Below are 23,227 nucleotides of genomic sequence, written 5' to 3'. Positions count from 1 at the left end.
AATAGCATTCTTTTAATAGCACCCGTAAGACCTTCGTTCATCTTCAGAACACAAATTAAGATATTTTTCATAAAATCTGATGGCTCAATGAGGCCTGCATTGCCAGCAAGATAATTAATACTTTCAGATGCCCAGAAAGCTACTAAAGATATATTTAAAACAGTTCATGTGACTACATTGGTTCAACCTTAATGTTATGAAGTGACGAGAATATTTTTTGTTCGCCAAAAAAAAAACAAAATAACGACTTTATTCAACAATATCTAGTGATGGGGACTTCAAAACACTGCTTCATGAAGCTTCGAAGCTTTACGAATCTTTTGTTTCGAATCAGTGGTTCGGAGTGTGAATCAAACTGCCAAAGTCACGCTCTCCAGTGGTGAACCATTGAAATTTCGAAACACTTATGACATGACGAAGCCTTGTTTACTGAAATCATGTGACTTTGGCAGTTTGATACCGGTTGATACACGCTCCGAAACACTGATTAGTTCACTTCTGAATTAAAATTAAACAAACCCATGTCATCCAAGATGTTCATGTCTTTCTTTCTTCAGTTGAAAAGAAATTAAGGTTTTTGAGACAAACATTCCAGGATATTTCTCCATATAGTGGACTTCAGTGGGGTACAATGGGTGGAAGGTCCAAATTGCAGTTTCAGTGCAGCTTCAAAGGGCTCCAGGCGATCCCAGACTAAGAGTAAGGGTCTTATCTAGTGAAATGATCGGTCTTTTAAAAAAAAAAAAAAAATGTATGTAAGTTTTTTAACCACAGGTGCTCATCTTGCTCAGCTCTGCGATCCGCCACGCATGACATAATCACGTTAGAAGTAAAGTACAGATCCAGTGTCTACAAAGCGAATGTGCAAAGACCAAGCCAAACGCCCTTTACAAAAAAAGGTAAAACAAAAATTTCAGATGATTTTGAAGGAGGAGGAGAAAATGAGATGGAGATTTTTGCCCTACCGCAGTACTTCCGCCTATGTCATACATGACCTTTCTAACGTAATTATGGCGGATCACAGAGCTAGTGCAAGACGAGCATTTGTGGTTAAAAAGTATATACTTTTTTTTTTTTTTTTAGAAAAGGATTGATCGTTTCACTAGACAAGACCCTTATTCCTCGTCTGAGATTAGAATCCTTTGAAGCTCAGGAAATTTTAATTCTGAAGTGAACTAATCCTTTAAAAGGGTAGGCAAAAAGTCCCCAAATGACCTACTACTTCTGGTAAGATTCTGAAGTGTGCATATGATGGACACTTTACTATCCCATGAGGCCACGGGAGAGGATTTATGAATGGCAGTGAAGTGACTGACGCTGGAAGTTCATATGATAATGACAGCTTAACGGATGTAGTACATCCGAATTACATTCATACTACACACATTCCTACGATAAAGAACATACTTTTTTAGCAGTCATTATTCAATATAAGTACCTACAAAAGATAGTATGCGATTTCAGATGCAGCCCATGATAGAAAGGTTTAAATGAATTTGAATTTTTTTTCAGCAGCTTGTTTTCCACCAGAGAGAGTCACTGGACAAGAAATAATTTTGTGTGCCATACTTTAGAATCAGTGAAAATGGTTCAATAGCTTTCCATGTAATAAAAATGCAAATTAATTACCACCTGATTTTAATATACTTTGAAAAGAAATTTGTGACCTCCAAATTGATTATAGATCATAAAATGTTATCTTATTTTTTATATATCCTAATGATATTAAAACATCAGTTTGCCAGATATCACCTAATATGTTCAATGGAAACAAATAGGCAATATTAATAATATTTTTTCAGTCTTTTTGCATAGCTATAATTTTATGTATCCAAAATAAATAATAAAAAAAAAAAAAAAAATCATAATTTGACCAAAATATCACTTGATTGAGAATGACACACAATAAAAATATTCAGTTTACAAGTGATATTTACTGGCATCATTGTCAACGTGATAAGCAAGTACACAAATATCTTAAAAAACTGTCTATTCCTGCATTGTACAGTTGCTAAATATTTAGTCTATACAACGTGTGAATAATACATTAATCCACAGCATTGTCCCAAGCTGCTAAGGTATGCACTAATGCAGGCCTGATGTATTTTTAGCAATGCCTCTGCTCTGCTGTTTGCCATATTTTTATACAATGCATTCACAGATGTCTCTTCATGTGCGTCTCTATTGCAGGTGTTATGACTCGCTCTCGCAGTGTGTTACAGCAAGCTCATGAGGAGGGGCGCCCGTGCGCCTCCCAGCTCTCCCAGACCAAACCCTGTCCCATCAGCCCCTGCTACACATGGCTTGTGAGCGATTGGTCTCCCTGCAGAGTGGAGGTAGATCCTCGGCAAAAATAATTGGATCTGCATGTATTCTGCACGTACTGGTTATTGCATATCACCTAACCTGAGGGCATTCAATCCATGTTTCATACGACCAAGTGGTGTTGAGACCAGCTGCCCGGCATGTCTATCTGGTACCGGCACAGCACTGGAGTTCTTTAATTGAATTTTGTAGAAATTGCATGCGCACATGCCGAGATTGTGTGTGAGAGAGGGACTTTATGTCATTGAGACGTGAGGTAACTGCTGATTAAAATCATGCTGGGATCCACGGTCTTATCATTAGACAAGAACAGTGGCAGAGTTCAGATTTTCATCGCCTCTCTTCTGCTTTTCTCTCCTCTCTCTTTTGTATCTGAGAAGGATTTTAATTGTACGTCTCGGGGTTTTGCGCACGTCCCTAGAGTCGTGCTTGCCCAGATCAAAAGCTGTCCTCCTCACAATATGAACAAAAGAAATGTTGCACACTTTTAACATGCATTTATGTGCTTTCTTTGGTGCTTGATGTGATGGACACCTTCGTATTCATACAATGTGTATGAATATAAAGGTGTCTATCAATTAAATATGCGTGACATCTGTCATAACTCAGCTTTGCTTTTTATTTGCAGTTTGTATTAGTATTACATACATTTCTAGATACAAGCTAAACCATGTATCTGAACAAATGTGATCTGCATAGTTAGGCCCCGAGCACCAATGGTTCATTTTGGAGTGTTTTCTTCTTCAAAATGAATTGCATTTTTGAGGGCCTAAACATGCTCGAAAACTCATGAAACTTTGCATACACTTGGTGAAAATTTTACATTTGATATGGGTTTTTAGAATTAGGTGTGGCAAAATGGCTCAACTGCAGCAGCTACAAAATTTGATACTGTTGATACTTTAACAAATTCTTCCTAAAGCTTTAACCAGATCAAGGTCATATTTGATCAGTCTAATCTAAAGACCTTTGTGACATTAAATTGCAAAGATCTTGTCTTTTCACTGAAGGGCGGGTCCATGGTGGCCTGACAAAGTTTGATGTTTCACCATGAAAAAGGAAGTTGTTGTAACTTCCGATCTGCCTCAGGAATTGTGGTGCTTCAAAATGACTTTACCATATTTCTCCTCTATTTATCCACTTAAATGAATATCGCCCACTGTTCAGTTTTCCTAAGGCCACCGGGTGGTTGTAAGCCCGGGTGCAAGGGCCCTTTCATCACTGCTTGCAGCTTTAAATTGTTTGTTTTTTTTCATTAGCCAGGGAAGTTTTCTTAAAGCTGCTGTCTGTAGGTTTTGCCTCTTTGTCGCCATCTATGTTTGAAACCTGCAATTGCAGTTATATGCGGAATTATCATCTTTACGTGGGTTGTGCTACAGCACGGCTCCTCAGATAAGGAGTTTTGAACACTGGCTGGTTATGTACTTGCTCTAAAACAAAAAAAAATTAAGGACTGCAGCTTTAATGTTCCCAGAATGTTAGCTTTTGGTTTGTAAAACGTTATTCTAACATTAATCTAACGTTCCCATAATGTTAGTTTTAGGTTTGTATAATGTTATTATAAAGTTAATTTAACATTCTCAGAACGTTATTCTAAAGTTAATTGGTTTATATAATGTTGTTCTTAAAGCGTTAATCTAATGTTCCCAGAATGTTAGTTTTTGGTTCCCAGAACATTATTCTAACGTTAATCTAACGTTTCCAAAACGTTATTCTATTCTACCATTAATCTAACATTCCCAGAACGTTATTCTAATGTTAATCTAACATTCCCAAAATGTTTATATAATCTTATTCTAATGTTAATCTAATGTTCCCAGAACGTTAGTTTTTGGTTTGTATAATGTTATTCTAACATTAATCTAATGTTTCCAAAATGTCAGGTTTTGGTTTGTTAATCTTTATTCTAACATTAATCTAACATTCCCAAAACATTCGTTTTTGGTTTGTATAATGTTATTCTAAAGTTAATCTAATGTTCCCAGAAAGTTATTCTATTCTACCATTAATCTAACATTCCCAGAACATTATTCTAACGTTAATCTAACATTCCCAGAACATTATTCTAACGTTAATCTAACATTCCCAGAACGTTTGGATAACCTTATTCTAATGTTAATCTAACGTTCCCACAACGTTTGTTAGTTTTTGGTTTGTATAACGTTATTCTAATATTAATCTAACGTTCCCAGAAAGTTAATCTCACATTAATCTAACATTCCTAAAACGTTAGTTTTTGGTTTGTATTAAGTTATTCTAAAGTTAATCTAACGTTCCCAGAATGTTGGTTTTTGGTTTGTATAACGTTATTGTGTAAAGTTAATCTAATGTTCTCATAATGTTATTGTAACGTTAATCTAAAGTATGGTTAGCCAGAAAAGTTTTCTTATATTCCCTTATATTCTCATTTTCTGATATTCTAATGTTAGTCTAACGTTATTGTGACGTTAATCTAATGTTCTTATAATGTTGTTATAACATTTCCAGAACATTAGTTTTTGGTTCCCAGAAAATTATTTTTAGGGCCAGAGAACCGATGGTGTGAGGACCCTATTGTAATTGCTCAGTCAATTCTTCTTCTTCTCTGGAGTGAATCTCATTTTTGAGGGCTTAAACATGCTCTCAAACTTAGCTCATGTGTCACACATGTCACCCACTATTCACTGGTTTCCTAAGTCCTCCGGGTGGTGGTGGCCCCAAGTTCGAGGGCCCTTTCATCGCTGCTTGCAGCTTTAATTAACATTTGCAATGCAAATTGTTTAAATGAAAAACAATATGTTTGAATGTCACATGCAATAATAAATTGTGTAATTGTCACAATTTTGTTAATTTATAGGCATAATATAGGCATTTATAGGTCAACGAACAGCGCTGAAATTTACGTCTTTTGTGACATGAATTTTCCACTGTAATGCGATCTCTGCATAATACAGTGCAGTGATTTGATTAAACATGTTCATTCTCATGAATAATGCGGAGAAAATCTCAGAAACTGATGAAGTAGATGCGTACTCTCCAGCCACAGTAGCCAATCACCACTCCGAATTAAAGCATATACCTCACTTTTTGTGACGTTGGTTCAACTTTGCTTACAAGAAAAAAATAAACATATTGAGTGCTATTGTTGTTTTTCATTGATGTGCAATGTTTATATACCTTTTAACATCTCAAAAAAATGTGTTTTAGGGTTTCTTTACCCTTTAAACCCAGTATTTTATGCAAGTTTGCGTTCTTATGGTCTTTAGATACTTTTACTGGCAAACAAGACAAAAACACTGATAATGATTTTTTTGCTGTGGAAGTTGAAACCTCAGCTGTGTGATCAGGTCACATAGTTCATCAGAAATGCGGTAGCATGTTTCACTCCCAATGTCAGTCATTCGCAGAGAGGTGTCACTTTAATAAGCTCCTCTGCCTCACTGCTCACGACTCGTCCAGATTAATGAGTCAGCCATGTGTTTTTGTGCAGGGAGCAGAATGTGGAGAGGGCACGAGGGAGAGGAACCTGACATGTGTGGTGCACTGGTCAGACTGGCCGGAGAGCCCACACCCTTCTAAAGTGGTGGAGGACGAGAAGTGTGGAGACCGTGTGAGAAAGGAAAGCGAGCAGGAACTGCAGCAGCCGTGTTTCGTCCCCTGTCCAGGTACAACACTGATTTGGAGCAACATTGCTTGTACTTTTTGTTTTGTTTACATTTTTTACATTTACTCAGTCAATTAGTTTAAAATGATTTATTGTTTCATAACCAGTGTTGGGGAAAGTTACTTTTAAAAGTAATTCATTGCAATGTTGCAGTGTTCCTAAAAAAAGTAACTAATTGCCCTAGTTACTTTTTATGGAAAGTAATCTGTTAGGTTACTTTTGCATTACTTTTTCTCACCTGGGCTGGGCTTGCGTGTTTGTTTGCAAATGCAAATTCACGCCGAAAAGTTGAGGTGTGCTTTCAGCTGTGCTGCCATTCTGGATCGCAGAAGAATAGGACAGGAGCAATACTTCATCACTAAAAACACATCTCACATTACTTGTAATTTGTTACCCCCAACACTGTTCATAACCACCAGTGTTGGGGAAAGTTACTTTTAAAAGTAATGCATTACAATATTGCGATACTCGCTAAAAAAGTAACTAATTGAGTTACTTGGTTATTTTTAATAGAAAGTAATGCATTACATTACTTCTGCGTTATTTTTCTCATCTGAGCTGGGCTTGATTTATAACAAAAAAAGTTCTATTTTTGGCAAATGAAAAGACCCTTTCACACCAAAAGTGAAATGAATAAGCCACAGGCTGAAGAAAATGCAAATTCACACCTGTACAGTAGAGGGTGCAGCTCAAACAAACCTTTTAGCTCTGCTGCCATTCTGGATTAAAGAAGAACAGGATACAGAATAAGGAAGTTCAACTCTTATTTCTAAATCTAATCTAAAATCATTTTTGCTTATTATTATGTTTGAATTGGATTATTGAAGGTCAGCAGCAATGACAATGGTTAATAATAAAGTGAGATTAAATACATAAAGTATATTTGTGTAATTTAATATATTTAATTACAGGTTTGTGTAAAATTCTGAGATTGAATTTCACTGTTTTTGTTTATTTTGAGGGATACTGTTTTTGTGCAAGTGATGAGTAAACACTCACATTTAGTCTACAGTGGCATGAAAAAGTATGTGAACCCCTTGCAGAATTTGTGAAAATGAGAATTATTTTAATAAAATAAAAGGGATAATAAAAATGCATGTTATTTTTTGTTTAGTACTGTTCTGGGTACGATATTTTACATAAAAGATGTTTGCATTTAGTTCACAAGACAAAACAATAGCTGAAAGGGTTCAAATATGGGTTCAAATATGCAAAAATGCTTGAAAACTGATGAATCTGCAGGACCTGGAGGATTTTTCAGAAGAACAGAGCTCAGTTTAACTGCTCAGAACAAACAAGAGACTCATGAACAACCATCACAAAAAACAAAAACAAAAAAACAAACAGTCATAGATCATCAGGTAACCACACACAATATTGAGAATCAATGGTTCACATACAGTACTTATGAATGGGGTTATTTTAATAAATTCAGCTATTGTTTTGTCTTGTGAACTAAATGCAAACATCTTTTATGTAAAATATCTTACTCAGGACAGTACTAAACAAAAAATAACATTAATTTTTTACTATCCCTCTTATTTTATTAAAATAATTCTCATTTTCACAGATTCTGCAAGGGGTTCACATACTTTTTCATGCCACTGTAGTACTACAATAACCATCATGTTTACACAGTGCACACAATACCTCTGAACTTAACCTATTTCTTTCAACATGGTAACAGGGGAGCTGTCGGTCAGTAAATGTGAAAACAAAGTTACTTATTTGAAAAAGTAACTCAAATATTTTGTTGTTAATTGAAAACGTAATGCGTTACTTTACTGGTTACTTGAAAAAAGTAATCTGATTATGTAACTCAAGTTACTTGCATTACCCCCAACAATGATAACCACTGGAAGATGTTGATCAAGGGATATTTTGTACTGCTACTCACATTTCACTTTCTATCCCAGTGGAATGATCCCATGAATTAATATGTCATGTTCAGTGAGATTAAATGAAAGTTTGTTGGTTTGACAACAAGCAGTGTCCCTTTTTTTCTTTTTGTACCTGTGAGTACATTTCACCTTCAGGCTGTTGTTGGCCTGTGTTAGCCCTACTTCTGCATCTCTCTTCAAACTGTGTATTTATTTCGTAAATGCACTGCATGCTCGCAGGAAAGAGCTCATGTTAGGAGGAGAGGAAACAAAAAATGGTAAGCCAGAGTGAGAAAGGTAGAGACAAAGAAGTGAGAGTCCAAAAAAGTAAGCGAGTTAGAGAGGGTGGCATATGGTGTGCGGGGTGCGTTGCTGTATTATATGTTTCAGCAGCTCCAGTGAGGGATGAAAATAGACTGGCTTCGTGAAGATGATGGATAATGAGATGCCTGGGTGCACAGATTGTCTCTAATAGCCATCCTGGCTGCAGAATCAAAAGGACGTCATGGCTGAAGAGCTAGTGTTAGCGTGTGCAGGTGGGGGGCGGACGTCGCTGTGAATCGGCCTCTGCTCTGAGGGATTAGGAGGGTCAGTGATGTGTGATCTTCAGTTAAGTACTGAATGTATCTGTAGAGTTGTGTCATGCATTCGATTCCATGACAGGAACATCAGATCGAGCTTGGTGGCCTGCACAAGTAGGGAAAAAACAACACAATAATAATAATAATAATAAATATATGAATTAATAAATATATTATTATTATCGACATTTGCACTACAAACTGTTGCTATACAGACAAGTAGTAGAAAATGGTAATGCCAAATCTGCTTTTTAAGTTTAAAAACATAAACTTTTTTTAGTGTAATAATTTAGCTAGATAATAACGCTAGCAGCACTGTTGTTTTAATATTATTTAGAATATTTATTATAGAATTTGCTTAATTTTTAGATGCATTTCAAATAACAAAAATATGCGACAAAGATGTCTGTTTTTTTATATTAATTTTATATTTACTATACTATACTGTCTCTCAAGACTGTTAAGTCAAAATAATATAAAGCATTCCATCTTTTCACTTGCTAACTTGACCAGTGAAGTTCCTTGATGAGTGTCAAATTATCATGGTATTGTATAAATTGTAGAACTGGAGTTGTGGTGTGTGATTTGTCATCTACAGGAGACTGTCACCTTACAGAGTGGTCGCTGTGGAGTTCCTGTCAGCTGACATGTCTGGAAGGACGTAGTTTCGAGACGGTTGGCCGCCAGGCACGTTCACAGGCTGTGGTCATACAAGTGCTGGAGAATCAGGACAGCTGCCCTCACCAGGTCTTTGAGACGCGTCCATGTAAAGGTACAAGCAGTAAAACATAATATAATATAATATAATATAATACATACAAAATCATAAATCATAATTATGACACTAGTCGAAATAGACAAAAATCAAAATCATGATTTAACAATTATGGCATGTAAAATGAAATATGAACATTTTTACATAATGTCAAAATAGAAAGTCAAAATTAGATAATCATTGTCAATTTTTTTTGACTGTCATAATTTCAACTTTATCTCATAATTTTGCCCTTTATAATTTCCTAAAGCATTTTTTTTTCTTATATTGAAGAAATGTTTCCATAGGTTTGAAATATGATTTAAAATATATTTAGTTTGAATGTGTGCAATCTAATTTTTGGGGAGAATTTGGGGATATGACTCGCATGTTACCATACAAGGTGTACAATATTGTCTGTGCCTGAGTATGCTCATTTTTATTCAGTCTTTCCTCATATAGATAACTATGTGACATCTGCAGTGTTATGTAGTGAAGTGTGTGAACAAGTCAGCAGTTTTGGACTGTATATGCATGAATGCATAAGATGTCTCTGTCGCTTGTAATCTCACGCAATTTGTGAGTTCAGCACTACAACAAGATGTCATGATATAAATTTGTCCTCTCTTTCCACAACTCTCAGTTGTGTATGAGAAAGTCTCTTGGCATTTTCCTGACGTTTGCATCACTGCTATAACAACCAACAGATACACCAGAGATGTTCAGACAACACTGTCTGAACAAATGAATCACATTTCATCATTTACAAAATGACAATGCAGTGAGTCAGTTCCAAAGATCGGATTTTAAAATTAAATTGTGTAGTGTGAACAGAGCCTAGTTGTCCAGTTGAGCTCTGTGAGGGAATTTTCCAGAGAGGAAAATATGTAAATCAATATTGATCAAGCTTATCAAATATTGTAGTAGGTTTTTTGCTAGTATTTATGCACCCATACCCAGATGATTGTTGTCAGTTATATATGTATGCATATATATATATATATATATATATATATATATATATATATATATATATATATATATATATATATATATATATATATATATATATATATATATGTATATATGTATATGTATATATGTATATGTATATATATATGTATATATATATATATATATATATATGTATATATATGTATATATATATATATATATATATATATATATATATATATATATATATATATATATATATATATATATATATATATGTATATATATATATATATATATGTATATATATATATATGTATATATGTATGTATTATAATATGTATATGTATGTATATATTATAATGTTACAAAGGATAAATGCAGTTCTTTTGAACTTTGTTCATCAAAGTATCCTGAAAAAAAGGAACACTGTTTTCACAAAAATATTAAGCAGCACAACTGTTTTCCACATTGATAATAATAAATGTTTTTTGAGCAGCAAATCATCATATTAGAACATCATGTGACACTGAAGACTGGAGTAATGATGCTGAAAATTTAGCTTTGACATCACAGGGACAAATTACATTTTAAAATATGTTCAAATAGAAAATGGTCATTTTGAATTGCAATAATATTTCACAATATTAGTGTTTTACTGATTTTTGATCAAATAAATGCAGCCTTGGTGAGCATAAGAGGCTTCTTTCAAAAACATTATAAAAACTTACTGACCCCAAACTTTTGAATGGTAGTGTATATGATAAAACGTCATATTATAATCTCTCTGATCATTAGTAATGTTAATTTTGAATCTGATGGACTGCTGCTATTAAACTTTTTCAAAAATATGTCCAATATGTCCATGTTGGTGGGCCTTAGTGCAGTTATGCTTGCTCAAAAAGTTCTGTGTTTGTATTTGTGTGTGTGTGTGTGTCAGTATATAATGTCTACGTTTGGCTATTATCACACCTGACTGCCCAGTGCAAACCTAATGAGTGTCTTTCTCACTCTGTGGGGCTGCAGGAGGGAAATGTCATAGTTACGAGTGGAGGACCAGTGCCTGGAATGACAACGAAAGATCAGTGTGGTGCCAGCGGTCTGATGGGGTCAATGTGACAGGTAGCCCACCTCTTACATTGAGACTGAGAGAATGACAAATATTCTGCACTGACTTCACTTATGGAAAGATAATCAAAAGACCTGCCGACTCCACATGACCGAAAATCTGTAGACTGTAAAAATCCTGTCATTTACCCGTCCTCATGTCATGCCAAACCTGTATGCTGTTATTTTTTACAGTGGAACAAAAAGGTGACTTTTTGAAGACTTCTTGATCTTCATACTTGTATGGTTCATAGTGAACAGAGACTGTCAAACTCCAAAAAGGAGGAGAAAAGAATCATAAAGGTTCTTGTGCACTGCATTCACACTGCATTCCAGGTCTTCTGAAGCCTTGCAATAGTTTAAAGGTAGGGTAGGCAATTTTGGAACGGCTAGCAATCGCACGCTAGCTTTGAAAGCATTAGATCCCACCCTGCCTTCAGAGTGCTCTCCAAAGCAACGCCTCGTCCAGTGCACATGACCGCTCAGGTCGTGCACAGCCAAAGCAGATTCAGCAAAGCGTCATAAGAGATGGCATTAAATGTTTCAAAGCATATAACATTATAATAATAATGAACGTAAACAACTTACAGAGCTCTTACTTGTACCACCTGACTGCTATAGATTGATTTGGCGTTGATATTGTTGACATAGAAACGCATAAATCCAAGTCTGAGGACGTGAACAGCTCCGGGTAGAACGCCACAGGTTGCCATCTCGTAATTGTGGTTATGGCATGGCGTGAACACAGATTAAGCTTGTGGTTTTGGTTCAGGAGGAACTGGAAAAGGTGACTGCTGTTTGTTTGCGGCGCTCTGTGACTGATTGTCCACAACTCTGCATAGCCTCATTGAACACGCTGATGACGTGTGATGTCTGCATGAGCAGGGTGCGTGGAGGTATGGAAAAGCATATGTTGACAAGCTGTTAGGACATCTTATTGAACGAACATGTTTTGGTCCTGAGACTTCCACAGACTATATATGTACATTTTTTATATTTATACCACTTTTATCATTAATTTGCTATCAGGATGTGAAGAGAGTTTTTCAACCGGAATAACAAAAAGTGTTTATGAAAAAAAACCTTAAATGTGGTTAACAGACCCAAATTTGAATCATTATTTTCTGATAATCCTCCCAATCTGTTACAGCTCAAATCAAATACTGCATTGGTGAAACAGGTTGTTCACTACTATTCAAAAGTTTTTGGTCAGTGAGAGGATTTTTTAGAAAGATGCTGTATTTATAATTTTAGCATTAGAATGCATTTTTATACAGATGCATTAAATTGATCAAAAGTGACAGTAAAGACATTTACTGTATAATGTATTTCTATTTGAAATAAATGCTTTTGAACTTTCATCAAAGAATCATAAAAAAATGTATAACTTTTTCCACAAAAATATTAATCAGCACTGTTTTCAACATTGATAAAAAATAAGAAATGTTTATTTAGCAGCATATTGGAATGATTCAGCTTTGCCAACACAGGAATAATTTACATTTTAAAATGTATTAAAATAGAAAGCATTTATTTTAAATTGCAATAATATTTCACAATTTTACCATGTTTACTGTACTTTTGATCAAATAAATGCAGCGTTGGTGAGCATAAGAGACCTCCTTGTTTCTCAAACAAAGTTATCATATGGCTTTGAAGACTTGGAATAAAGTGTACTAGTCATATAGACTTTATTGTACTTCCTCTTTGGAGCTTGACAGCCACTACTCTTGTTGAATGGAAAAGATAAGATACATTCATCTCAGAGAGAATGTTTCAGTGAGAAAATAACAGCATGAGGGTGAGTAAATTATGACAGTTTTTTTTTTTTTTTTTTTTTTTTTTTGACATGATTAGGCTGAAAATTTGTGGTAGTAGCAGTAATTTATTGTCATTCCTAAACATGCAGTACATGAAAGGAACAAAATTTATATTATTATATATATATAATAATATATAAACTATTTATATACAGTGCTCATTGTAATTGAGTACACCCCCTTTGAAAAGTAACATTTGAAACTATCTCAATGAACACACATACAATTTCCAAAATGTTGACAAGACTGTTTTATTTAACATCTGTTTAACTTATAACATGAAAGTAGGGTTAATAATATAACTTAGAGAACACACTTTTCAGTTTTACTCAAATTAGGGTGATGCAAAAATGAGTAAACCCCACTGAAAGTCTCTGGAGTAAAGCTACATTTTAGACTACAAATGTCTAATTTAACAAGAATTCAACCACAGATGAGTCTAATTATTCATTACACAGGTGTCCAGCAGACAATTGACTATAAAAGGGTGTTAAAACCCCTTCCCATTTCATTTTGTCCGTAATGGCACCACATGGAAGAGAAATGTCACAAGACCTGAGAAAGAAAATAATTTCTTTATACCAGAAAGGTGAAGGCTACAAGAAGATCAACAAAGTTTTACTTATCAGTCAGAATACTGTAGCAAAAGTGGTACAAAAATTGAAAAAAGATGGAACTGCAACCATCTCACAGAGACGTCCAGGTCATCCACGGAAGTTAACACCTCGACAGGAGCATCTTTTGATGAGAAGGGTTGAAGAAAATCGGCATGTAAGTTCACTGCAGTTTTCTAAAGAAGTAGAAAGCCAAACTGGGGTGACTATTTCCTGTGACACAATATGGCGTACACTGCAGAGGAATGGCATGCATGGGTGCCGTCCACAAAAGAAGCCTCTCCTAAAGCCCAGGCACAAAAAAAAAACCTGCCTAGAGTTTGCCAGGGCCCATGCTGACAAAGATGAAGACTACTGGGACTCTATACTCTGGAGTGATGAGACCAAGATAAATGTTTTTGGAACTGATGACTTCAGAACTGTATGGTGTCGCAAAGGTGAGGAATACAAAGAAAAATGCATGGTGCCTACAGTGAAACATGGTGGCAGTGTCCTTATCTGGGGCTGAATGAGTGCTGCTAATGTTGGGGAGCTGCATTTCATTGATGGCTTCATGAATTCACAGATGTACTGCTCTATACTGAAAGAGAAGATGCTACCATCACTGCATGCCCTTGGTCGTCATACACTTTTCCAACATGACAGTGATCCTAAATGCACATCTAAGGCCACTGTTGGATTTCTGAAGAAGAACAGGGTGAAAGTGATTCAGTGGCTCCTCACCTGAACCTAATCAAACACCTATGGGGAATTCTGAAGAGGCAAGTTGAGCATCACTCTCCATCCAGCATTCAGTCTCTAAAAGAGGTCATTCTTGAAGAATGGAATATAGATGTTGCAAAATGTTGCCATTCCATTGTTCATTCCATGCCTAGAAACTTGGTGCTGTCATTAAAAATCATGGAGGCCATACAAAGTACTAGATGTAGTAGTTTTTGTTGTGGGGTGTACTCATTTTTGCATCACCCTAATTTGAGTAAAACTGAAAAATGTGTAATCTAAGTTATATTATTAACCTTACTTTCATGTTATAAGTTAAACAGATGATATTATAAACTTAGTCTTGTCATTTACACGGAGCACTGTATAATGACCTCCACTTACACACCAAATGCTAAAGTAAGCCTAAAATTAAGACTAAAACCAATTTATCAGTGTAACAATGTGCAAATAACATTTATTGTTAGTACAGTCTTCACGCTTTGGAGTACAGTTTAATCTTTAATGAAGCACTATGATGTAGAGTTCATCAGTCTTACCGCTTCTGGAAAGAAGCTATTTCTTAGCCTGATGGTTCTGGCGCTAATGCTGCGCAACCTTCTTCCTTGAAGGGTCAGTGGCAAACAGACCATTTTCTGGGTGAGCAAAGTCCCTCATACCTTCTGCATCTGATGTTACAGATGGAAAAATGTGCTTGATGATTTTCTGGGCAGACTTACCCTCTGTAGTATACCCCCCTACCACCACACATTGATATAGGAGGACACTCTCCACCATACATCTGTAGAAGGAGTTGAGGATTGAAATGCCAAGGCCAGCATGCTTTCAATGTGGTATACTTTGTCTAGGACAGTTTTATAGCACATTTAACATTATCCCTATTCTCTTCTTCCATTTCAACAGACGTCATCAATAAATGCTTGTCTTAAAAGGGAACAGTATAAATGTTATAAAACATTGTTTGATTGTGGCCAAATAAACACAATCCAGATGGCAAGCTTTCACTTGAGCATTTAGAGTGAGAAGGCTTTCGGGCTGCACGAAGTGCTGTAAATAACAGAGAAAGGTGATCTTATCTGAGTACGGAATCGTCTCGGGCAAATATAAGCTGTAAGAGGTAATCTCTTCTGCTTGAGAAAAGCCCGAACCCAGAGTATTAGTCTCTGATGTTTTGACATGTAATTTTCTATTCCAAAATTACAATCTTCACTGATTGATCAGAAGCTGTGATGGGTTCTTTAAGCCATTAATCAGGTGTGACAGCACTTTTATCTGGCTATCAATAGGGAAATGGTAATAATTACCTCTGTTGTTTCCTGTTGAAAGGGGGCTGCTTTCCACAGAACCGGCCAACCACTGTGCGGCACTGTCACCCTCCCTGCACCAAACCCTTCTCCCACTGCAAGCAGGTAAACACTGTCCTGTGTGCAAAGATATCATCCTGTATTTGTGACGATTTGTGCTTCCAGCAAAATAATTATTTGGTGTGATGTGGTTTGAGGCTTTAATAACGTCCATACCTATCCCAAACCCTAAACCTATCCTTAAAAACAATGCAAATATAGCGATGGTAGCACAATCTAAATGGCTAGCATTATTTGTCACAACACCATATCTATTTGCACATTAAACCACTATGTAAATAAGACAAAACAAGAAAAAAAAATCCATCTTATGACCTGTAGTTATTAGTTTACTCATGAAGGAAGGCATTTTAGGCATGTGCATAATTTGCATAATTGCTTCAAATAGAGGACAAAAATATCACACTCACAAAACTGTACATTGACTGCCACTTGCAGTGCACTGAATGCAACTACATGCAGTGCATTCCATGCCGCCACATTTGTTTTATGCATGAGTACTGATAAAAATATAGATTTTGCCTTAAAGGAATATTTCAAGATTCAATAGAAGTTCAGTCGAAAGCATTTGAAAAGATTAGTGAATTTTTTTAAAGTAAAATTATGTTAACAGATGTTTATATCTTGTGGCTTTACTAAACAGTGAGTGTTTTAATGTCTATAGATTGGCCTCATTCACTTTAATTGTACGTTCCTCACTTTAACCAGATTTTTTGCTTTTGTATGAAAAGGAGGGATGAACTGAAATGAACTTTTGTGCCAATCAACATTATGCCAGAATGTCGTTTGATCTTAAGTTTCATCAAACCAGGGATAGTCCTTTAAGTATTCCAGTGTGTACAGTGTCTCACAGTGATACGTGTCTGTTTCAGAGCGGCGTGTGTGGCTGCGAGAAGGGCTACACTGAAGTAATGACCACACATGGATTCCTGGATTACTGCACCAAGACCCCAGGTGCTGACAACAAGAAGGCAGATGTGAAGACCAGCTCTGGGAGATTAAAACCAGGCACCACTCAGATCCAGGACTTCTTCGGCGAGTGGTCCCTGCAGCCTCTCGGCCCAGGTATTTGAAATGCAGATCAACACCAGGCTGATGTGGGCCAGCGGAGTGTGGCTTTGAGTTATAGCAGAATCGCTGGATGCCTTTATGAGACCCCAGATACAGGCTGATGTAGAACTCTGTTTAATGCCTCAGTGTTTATGCCCTATTGGAGCTATGAGAAAAGCTGCATTGGACAGAGTCTCATAACAGCGTGATTTGTATTGCCCGTAACTTGACAGACAGAGTTGCTTTATTGCTGGCTAGAGGCCATTTCTGATTAGAACTGAATTTAGCGGCCTGTGGTACAACAACTGTGTGCCATCAGGTTAGCAGTAGGTGTGGGTTCCAGATGGAGGACAGAAATTCTAAGAATTACCAGCTCTGTTATCTGCAAAACAAACTTATGTTATTGAATATAAAATTTATTCTATGAATAAATCTATATAGCAGGACTCAAACCTGCCCGGAGCACAACCACACAGCATGTCGGAGTGCTGCCCATGAGGCCACTGGCTTATTTTAATGTATTATAATATAATATATTTTCTTAAATATATTTTGCATTATATTATGAACATGTTGAATTTACATCAACTACTGATTTAGACCTATGCTGTAATGTTTGTTAATAACTTAAACCAGGGGCATTCAAACTCAGCAATACCATGAGGGACCCGCCAAATGTTGTTTGATCGACAACTAAGTTGGTGCAAAAATTAAAATAAACATTAACATTCAAAAGTTTGTAGATTTTTAATGGTTCTGCTCACCAAGGCTCCATGAAAAAATACAATAAAAACTGTAATGTTGTGAAATACACAGATCAGGCATAACACTATGACCACCTTTCTAATATTGTGTTGGTCCCAACTTTTGCTGCCAAAACAGCCCTGACCCGTCGAGGCATGGACTCCACTAGACCCCTGAAGATGTGCCGTGGTATCTGGCACCAAGATGTTAGCAGCAGATCCTTTAAGTCCTGTAAGTTGTGAGGTGGAGCCTCCATGGATCGGACTTGTTTGTTCAGCACATCCCACAGATGCTCGATTGGATTGAGATCTGGGGAATTTGGAGGCCAAGTCAACACCTCAAACTCGTCGTTGTGCTCCTCAAGCCATTCCTGAACCATTTTTGCTTTGTGGCAGGGCACATTATCCTGCTGAAAGAGGCCACAGCCACCAAGGAATACCATTTCCATGAAAGGGTGTACATGGTCTGCAGCCATGTTTAGGTAGGTAATATGTGCCAAAGTAACATCCACATGGATGGCAGGACCCAAGGTTTCCAGGCAAAATATTGCCCAAAGCATCACCATGCCTCTGCCGGCTTGCTTTCTTCCCATAGTGCATCCTGGTGCCATGTGTTCCCCAGGTAAGCGATACATCCATGTGATGTAAAAGAAAACGTGATTCATCAGACCAGTCCATCTTTTTCCATCGCTCCGTGGTCTAGTTCTGATGTTCACGTGTCCACTGTTGGCGCTTTTGGTGGTGGACAGGGGTCAGCATGGACACCCTGGTCTGTGGCTAGGCAGCCCCATACGCAACAAACTGCGATGCACTGTGTATTCTGACACCTTTCTATCAGAACCAGCATTAACTTAAACAATTAGCTTGTCTGTTGGATCGGATCACACGGGCCAGCCTTCGCTCCCCATGTGCATCAGTGAGCCTTGGCTGCCCATGATCCTGCCAGTTCACCACTATTCCTTCCTTTGACTACTTTTGATAGATACTGACTACTGCAGACCGGGAACACACCACAAGAGCTGCAGTTTTGGAGATTCTCTGATACTTTCATCCAGCCATCACAATTCAGCCCTTGACAAACTCGCTCAAGTCCTTACGCTTGCCTATTTTTCCTGCTTCTAACACATCAAAAAGGATAAAACAGGTGCTGTAATGAAGAGATAATCAGTGTTATTCACATCACCTGTCAGTGGTCATAATGTTATGTCTGATCAGTGTATTATTACAATTTAAAATAAATATTTTCTTTTTTAAAGTATCTTAAAATGTAATTCATTCCTGTGATGTCAAAGCTGAATTTTCAGCATCATTACTCCAGTCTTCAGTGTCACATGATCCTTCAGAAATCATTCTAATGCTGATTTGCTGCTCAAGAATCATTTCTTATTATCAATGTTGAAAACAGTCTGAACAATCTGAAAACTGCTTAATATTTTTGTGGAAACCATTATATATTTTTCCATGATATTAGGATTCTTTGGTGAATATCAAGTTTAAAAGAACAGTATTTATTTGAAATAGAAATATGTTATCAAATTAATAATGTCTTTACTAGTACAAACAAAATACTGACTACAAACTTTTGAATGGTAGTGTAGTTCAAACAGAACTAAAATAGTTGAGCTATTTTTCATAATGTCTTATTGTCAGTGTTTCATTTTCAAGTGAAATTGAATACAATTTACAATTACAGTAAACATCAATAATGGCTTTGCAATGTAAGGATCATTACAAAGTAACTTGGTCTTTTGCGCATTTTATAAACCAGACTAACAATGCAATGCTCAGAATTATACAATATGCAACAGAAGGGCCTTGCTCCATCTCTGTATTCACCAGGGGGGTTCTTTGCCTGAATTAAAGTTATTATAAAGTGTTACAAAACTTAGCAAGATGATCTTTTCCAAAGAGCAGTTTTTGCATCATCCATTGTGTGAGTCTCAGAGGCTTTAGGTCTGTTGCTAAAGGAAAAGCTCTCTGTGCAGCTCATCAGACTGATGTCTTTTGTCTTTCATCTGAAAGATGTATTCTGAGACCTTGTCATATCAGTTATACAAGCATCTTAATGGCTCTATGACATGCACCTCATTCTTTCCTCTGAACTGTGAATGGAAGATGGTGAAACAGTTTCTTCAGGTACATTGTCACCAGCGTGAATGTGCCATCTGTTACTGCTGCAACAGGCCCCTGTGTGGAAGCAATAAAAATGATGTTCCTATATATTTCAGTGGTGATCACAACCCTGTTTTCTGATCATGCAGATGGAAGAATAAAGCTGTGGGTCTATGGGTTAACAGCCGGCGGATTCATTCTCATATTATTAATAATTGCTGTGGCCTTTCTGTTTTGGTATGTATGCTGTCAAATTAACACACTCATCAATGAATGGAAAGACAATAGCTGTTTGAAAACAGTCTGTGATTCTGGTTAATGACAGAAATTACACAATATTTACTATATTGATTTTATTAGTCTCACTTATCATAACTTGTTGCTGCCATCTAGTGGTACCATGTAGAAGTACAATAGTGGGCAGCAGTATGTACAGGTGCTGGTCATATAATTAGAATATCATCAAAAAGTTGATTTATTTCACTAATTCCATTCAAAAAGTGAAACTTGTATGTTATATTCATTCATTACACACAGACTGATATATTTCAAATGTTTATTTCTTTTAATTTTGATGATTATAGCTGACAACTAAGGAAAATCCCAAATTCAGTATCTCAGAAAATTAGAATATTACTTAAGACCAATACAAAGAAAGGATTTTTAGAAATCTTGGCCAACTGAAAAGTATGAACATGAAAAGTATGAGCATGTACAGCACTCAATACTTAGTTGGGGCTCCTTTTGCCTGAATTACTGCAGCAATGCGGCGTGGTATGGAGTCGATCAGTCTGTGGCACTGCTCAGGTGTTATGAGAGCCCAGGTTGCTCTGATAGTGGCCTTCAGCTCTTCTGCATTGTTGGGTCTGGCATATCGCATCTTCCTCTTCACAATAAGAAAATCTATGGGGTTCACGTCAGGCGAGTTTGCTGGCCAATTAAGAACAGGGATACCATGGTCCTTAAACCAGGTACTGGTAGCTTTGGCACTGTGTAGGGGTGCCAAGTCCTGTTGGAAAATGAAATCTGCATCTCCATAAAGTTGGTCAGCAGTGCTCTAAAACTTCCTGGTATACGGCTGCGTTGACCTTGGACCTCAGAAAACACAGTAGCACCAGCAGATGACATGGCACCCCAAACCATCACTGACTGTGGAAACTTTACACTGGCCCTCAAGCAACGTGGATTGTGTGCCTCTCCTCTCTTCCTCCAGACTCTGGGACCCTAATTTCCAAAGGAAATGCAAAATTTACTTTCATCAGAGAACATAACTTTGGACCACTCAGCAGCAGTCCAGTCCTTTTTGTCTTTAGACGCTTCTGATGCTGTCTGTTGTTCAAGAGTGGCTTGACACAAGGAATGCGACAGCTGAAACCCATGTCTTGCACACATGCGTAGTGGTTCTTGAAGCACTGACTCCAGCTGCAGTCCAGGGTGCGGTTATCCCTATTGCTTGTACACTTTTTTTCTACCACATCTTTGCCTCTCTATTAATGTGCTTGGACACAGAGCTCTGTGAACAGCCGGCCTCTTTTGCAATGACCTTTTGTGTCTTGCCCTCCTTGTGCAAGGTGTCAATGGTCGTCTTTTGGACAACTGTCAAGTCAGCAGTCTTCCCCATGATTGTGTAGCCTACAGAACTAGACTGATAGACCATTTAAAGGCCTTTGCAGGTGTTTTGAGTTAATTAGCTGATTAGAGTGTGGCACCAGGTGTCTTCAATATTGAACCTTTTCACAATATTCTAATTTTCTGAGATACTGAATTTGGGATTTTCCTTAGTTGTCAGTTATAATCATCAAAATTAAAAGAAATAAACATTTGAAATATATCAGTCTGTGTGTAATGAATTAATATAATATGCAAGTTTCACTATTTGAATGGAATTAGTGAAATAAATCAACTTTTTGATGATATTCTAATTATATGACCAGCACCTGTACATTAAATTTCATTGATTTTTCTTTTTCTCCCCTTCTTTCTGACAGCAACAAACCGTCCAAACAGAGTAAAAGTGCATCTCCACCATCAAAGCCCTTGACTCTGGCCTATGATGGGGATGTGGACATGTGATCAAGCCCTCTGTGGCTGTACATTCGAAGCACAAGCTGGACTACGTGCAACATTTTAAAATGTTCATCTTTCCAAGACACCCTTTGGATTTCCCAAAAAAAAAGAAAAAAGAAGAGAGACAAGGAGTAACAGACATAAAATTTGCAGCATACACAAAGTGTTGTGTGAGACTGCAAGGACAAAGGTTTTGGATCAGTGGTTATTGTGAAAATTGTGACATTTAAAGAGAGTGCGAGACACAGCTGACATTCCACGGACCAGATGGAGGACTTTGACATTTTCTTGCCGTGATTTTTCTTACATCATAAAAAAAAAAAGAGGATAAAAAAAAAAAAACACAAGTTCAAGTTGTGCTGAATCTATGTATCAGTCGCGTTAAAAGCCTAGTTCACCCAAAAATGAAAATGGTCATCATTTACTCAAGATCATGTTGTACCAAACCTGTCAGTGAAATGAATGGACTAGTCCAGTTTGAGAAATGATTCAGTCTGTATCAATCAATTCATTGAAAAGAGATTACTCAAAAGAACTATTTGTTCAAGAATGTCAATGCAAATGTCAAGATTTGCAGTGAATAATGACTTAAATTGCACACAAAGTTATGGTATGATTGAGAAGACTTGGAATATAGTGCAGAAGTTGTAATTGTATTATTCCATAATAATAATACTTTCATTATGCTATTACAGTACATCCTTTTTGAAGCCTAAAGGGTTAGTTCACCCAAAAATGAAAATTCTGTCATTTATTACTCACCCTCATGTCGTTCCACACCCGTAAGACCTTTGTTCATCTTCGGAACACAAATTAATATATTTTTGATAAAATCCGATGGCTCAGTAAGGCCTGCATTGCCAGCAAGACAATTAACACTTTCAATGCCCAGAAAGCTACTAAAGACATATTTAAAACAGTTCATGTGACTACAGATGTTCAACCTTAAAGGGGGGGTGTAATGCTATTTCATGTTTTCTGACTTATGAACACTGTTAAAGAGTTGCATTCTCATGCTAAACATGGCCAAAGTTTCAAAACACGAGTTGGATGTATGACGGAGTATTTCTACTTCCGGTTTCAGAACGGGTTTCGGAGAGGTTTTTTTTTTTTTTTTTCAAGAATGGCCTGTATGATGTCAAAAGAGAGCAGAATTCCTTGTATAGGCACTTCTCCCTGATAAGAGTGTGCACACATCACCCAGACCAAGAGCAAGAGCGTTTCGATCGGGATACAGAAGCCAAGAGATTTTTCAACAATGGCTGTGTCCCATTTCAGGGGCTGCAACCCTTTGAAGGCTGCATACATCATTGAGGCAGTCTCATTTTAAAAAACACGTTAGATTGCAACATAAGAAAGAAATTATGGTTACTTTTTCTTAAATGTGACATCCTTGATGAAGTATTCAGCCTTCAAATGCAATCTCCGGAGGACACAGCCTCCGAAATGAGACGCAGCTCCTGTCACCGAAGGAGTGTGTTTTTGGTTGTGAG

At 36.8% G+C, this 23,227-nt stretch overlaps 1 protein-coding gene across 2 annotated transcripts in view; it reads left to right on the top strand.

Moving 5' to 3' along the window:
• Window positions 1-22,478, top strand: part of thsd7ba (thrombospondin, type I, domain containing 7Ba) — a 350,089-nt gene extending 327,611 nt beyond the window's left edge. Inside the window, exons 23-30 of one of the 2 annotated variants that reach the window (XM_067409173.1) lie at window positions 2,191-2,336; window positions 5,795-5,969; window positions 9,028-9,201; window positions 11,164-11,259; window positions 15,725-15,807; window positions 16,635-16,827; window positions 19,817-19,904; window positions 21,656-22,478. In XM_067409173.1, coding sequence (XP_067265274.1) covers window positions 2,191-2,336; window positions 5,795-5,969; window positions 9,028-9,201; window positions 11,164-11,259; window positions 15,725-15,807; window positions 16,635-16,827; window positions 19,817-19,904; window positions 21,656-21,740 — 1,040 coding nt within the window. In that variant the 3' untranslated portion in view covers window positions 21,741-22,478. Of the gene's footprint in view, window positions 1-2,190; window positions 2,337-5,794; window positions 5,970-9,027; window positions 9,202-11,163; window positions 11,260-15,724; window positions 15,808-16,634; window positions 16,828-19,783; window positions 19,905-21,655 lie in introns of both variants that reach the window. The other variant, XM_067409172.1, reaches the window with a different exon arrangement.
• The last annotated feature ends 749 nt before the right edge of the window (window positions 22,479-23,227 follow it).

Source organism: Chanodichthys erythropterus, chromosome 14 (genome assembly GCF_024489055.1).
Source record: "Chanodichthys erythropterus isolate Z2021 chromosome 14, ASM2448905v1, whole genome shotgun sequence".
Taxonomy (NCBI): Eukaryota; Metazoa; Chordata; class Actinopteri; order Cypriniformes; family Xenocyprididae; genus Chanodichthys; species Chanodichthys erythropterus.
The sequence above is the reverse complement of the archived record's forward strand: the minus strand, read 5'-3'. Positions and strand labels throughout refer to the sequence as shown.